Here is a 3487-nt window from a genome sequence, read left to right as displayed (position 1 = left end):
CTCTCTCTCTCTCTCTCTCTCTCTCTCTCTCTCTCTCTCTCTCTCTCTCGTTCTGAGAACTCTGTTAAGAGATTATTATTTGAACACGAGATTGTTTTATTTGATCTTGTATACAAAGAGGCTGATAAGACTAGACTAATAAGACTAGTGTTGTGTGTTAAATTCACATACACGCTGTATTAATAAATGAGTATTGCAAAATCCGCTGAGTTTTGCTCTGTGCGCATTTCTTCGTAAATCGAACGAGCGCAGTCACACGATGCTTTGTAACAATTGGCATACTTGCTTAATATGAGAATGATTACTTTCTAAACAACATGTATGTCAAAATATCATAAAGACGTCTTTTGATACATAAAAATATCTAAAAGGCATTATGATTATAAAATTATTTAGACGTTACGTATTGTTTGAATTAATTGTTTAAATAATTATTTGGTATTTTTTATATTTCAATTAAAAATTATTATATATGATATTGTATATTGATTGTTCTACAATTTATTTAACATTATTATTATATCGATTAGTTCAATATTTTCTTAAAAAAGAATAAAGAGAGATTCTCGATCAGTGAAGAAAACTATTGTAACTGAGTTTCTGTTTCTCGCTGCTGAAATGTAAAAATCAGTTCAGATGATTATTTCTGGATCAAACACATATTTGCCAAGTCTAATAACTTATTTCTATTGATGTAGATTAATTTTAATCTCTGTATAACTTTCTTAGAACTAGAAAGAGATAAAGAGTAAATTAATCCATAAAATAATCTACATTGATAGAAATGAGTATATTTTTTTTTATCAAGTAATAAGAAACGAAAGCGCATAACTAGTTTACTATTTCAAAATACACGATATTTTATTACATACGTATAAATTGACAGTATAAGAAGGCATCGTGTGAACTACGCTTATAAAATGTGTGTAGACTTATGATTGTCGCCTGCATGTACCTTTACATAATTTAACACTTGGCTTTCCAACCGAATCGAAGCATGCTGCTTATAACAAGGTAAGGTAAAGGGACTAATGCTTTCTTATTCATATTGCGAGGCTCACTCGAGAACTAATCTTTCTCTCTTGACAGGCACCGATTCGCTGGTTCGAACCGGAAGCGTACAAAGCCAAGCTAGCAGCTGCTGGTCCCGTTGCAATATTGCCGATCGGCGAAGCGGAAACCGATCCCGAGTGAGGCCGGAAATCAATTTACCGTCTTCTTCCTATTATCCTTTCCCACCCTGGTGACGACAAATTTTCAGAAACAACGTGTATGTGTGTGTATGTGTGTGTGGCGCGCGCGTGTATGTATGTGTTGTAACGTCTCGTCGATCGTAAGAAATTCGAGAAAGGAAGATTAAGAGGACAAGGAAAAGAAAATACTTTCTTTAAAGGAAAAAGAAGTGAAGCGTACGTCGAAGAATTTCATTGACAATATCTCGACGAAAATAAAAGTCTTTGCCGAGAAGATAAACCTAAATAAGAATTGTCGGACGTGCGCTTTATACAATCAATACGCTAGTCATTAGAGTGAAAAATGTTTTATTTATTTATAAAAATTATCTTACGCGCAATTATTTTGCGATAAATTGTTCTTTTCGATCGATTATACGTTGTTATATGTGAACCGCACCGATACTGTATGACACGCACGCGATTTGTATAACATTCTATCGCGGAACAACGTCGACAAACGCAAGAATGTTATGTTAGTTATTAATGACAAAAAAAAGAGATAAGATGGATTTGTTAAAACTGTACATTGAAAGACAGCTGTTAACTTTCGTACGCGTTTAGTAGAGATAGAATTATAGTAATGTTAGACTACAGAGGACTGAGGAATTAAGATCATGCATTCGAGAGAGGAGAGGAGCATCTTTTATAAGCGAGATTACTATTATTTATAACGATTTTGCTATTCGCCTCGATTTTGCTAATCGGGTCGAAAAGTCGCGTTTCTCGATGGAAAGGATTAATCATGAAAGACTAATATTTTACCTTAGAAGAGTACACGGTAGAGGTCATGTTATAAGAACAAATTCTATGCTTTTTGTAAGTAGCGATCCGGAGGACGTTCCCCAAAACCAGAGATTTCAATCTCGCCGTGTAATGAGCTTCATTACGCGGCAAGAAATGAAATCGTGATTTAGCATAGTCTAGTCTACCTATTTCAACGTAGGAATTATCTTTTTTTGTATTTACGCTGCTGTGACACAATAACCAAAAAAATGTAAAGAACGGAGGAAAAGAAATTAAATTTTTTCAAGAGTTTATATTTTATATACACTAAACGGAAGCGTTCGTGTGCTATGTGCAGTATATCGTGAGAAGATTGTAGCTGATAGTTTTCTTCATTATTTTATTGTATAATTAGTATGAAAGTGCGTCATTCTGATAAAACGTGAAATAATTGCAAAATTGTATAAATGAGATCGTTGCCAAAGAATTCCTTGCATGCGGGATTTTATCTTGTTTCTATTTTAACGGATTTAAGATATTCATCTTCTTGTAACGTCAAAAATCGCCGAGATCTTTTTCTCGCGGTAACTGAAACTTTGATTCAGAAATTGAGAAATTTGATATGCTTGTCTGATGTTTACCAAACAAGATTTTGATACTGCAAAAGATAAAATACAGTTAATTCTCTCTACGATATTAATATTTAATAAATTTTCGGCTACTCTCACGTGACTCTCTTCGCGCGTCATGAAACTTTACTGCATACTGTCCAGGACACTTACGTTCGTTTTTAAGTTTTTACACAATTTAATATTTATTACGGATTTACACTCTATTTACTTTGAGAGATTAAATATTATGCATATATAAACAATTATATATAAATAATGTATTTATATATAAATAATATAAATTTATATATAAATAATTACATTTAAATAAAATTTATAATTAATATATAAATTATAAATTTTCTGTAATATATAATTTATATATATCCATTTGTTTTATATAATTGTATATATATAATTTATTTTTATCATCTCTAACTAACTGCGCAGTAATATAATGGTATTATAATATATTATTGTACTTTGTCGTTTATAATAATAAATTAGTAAAGTCAGAAACACGTATCACGTTAGTAACCGTCTTCCTCTTTGCCTTCTTGAATATAATAAAGAGGAAATATCCTGTACACGAAAACTGGATGCATAAAAATGAAGTCGACTGTTTGCTGATCTGGCACTAATTTTTTTATTATTCCAATAATATATATATATCGAAAAGTGTGATAATCACTAAACATACACATTATGTACCTAACGCCAATCACGCGGGCTCAGAAAATTGTACTAGATATCAATTGCACTCCTACTCTAGTCTCTCCTTGTAAAAGTTAAAAATCTTATCGTGCTCGACAAAGGCCCACGCTCGCCGATTGCATTTTCTTTTCTCACTTTTTTCTTCTTCCCCTTCTTTCTTGTTACATGATTCATTTACATTGCTATTATTCGTATTGCGAGTAA

The 3487-nt window shown here is 32.1% G+C and overlaps 1 protein-coding gene across 4 annotated transcripts in view; it reads left to right on the top strand.

Moving 5' to 3' along the window:
* Positions 1 to 2238, top strand: part of mxt (Eukaryotic translation initiation factor mextil) — a 13711-nt gene extending 11473 nt beyond the window's left edge. For all 4 annotated transcript variants that reach the window (XM_018537398.1, XM_018537399.1, XM_018537397.1 and 1 more), the window contains one exon: positions 1090 to 2238. In XM_018537398.1, the coding sequence (XP_018392900.1) occupies positions 1090 to 1194 (105 nt within the window). In that variant the 3' untranslated portion in view covers positions 1195 to 2238. The remainder of the gene's footprint in view (positions 1 to 1089) is intronic.
* The last annotated feature ends 1249 nt before the right edge of the window (positions 2239 to 3487 follow it).

Source organism: Cyphomyrmex costatus, unplaced genomic scaffold (genome assembly GCF_001594065.2).
Source record: "Cyphomyrmex costatus isolate MS0001 unplaced genomic scaffold, Ccosl1.0 scaffold17, whole genome shotgun sequence".
Taxonomy (NCBI): domain Eukaryota; kingdom Metazoa; phylum Arthropoda; class Insecta; order Hymenoptera; family Formicidae; genus Cyphomyrmex; species Cyphomyrmex costatus.
The sequence above is the reverse complement of the archived record's forward strand: the minus strand, read 5'-3'. Positions and strand labels throughout refer to the sequence as shown.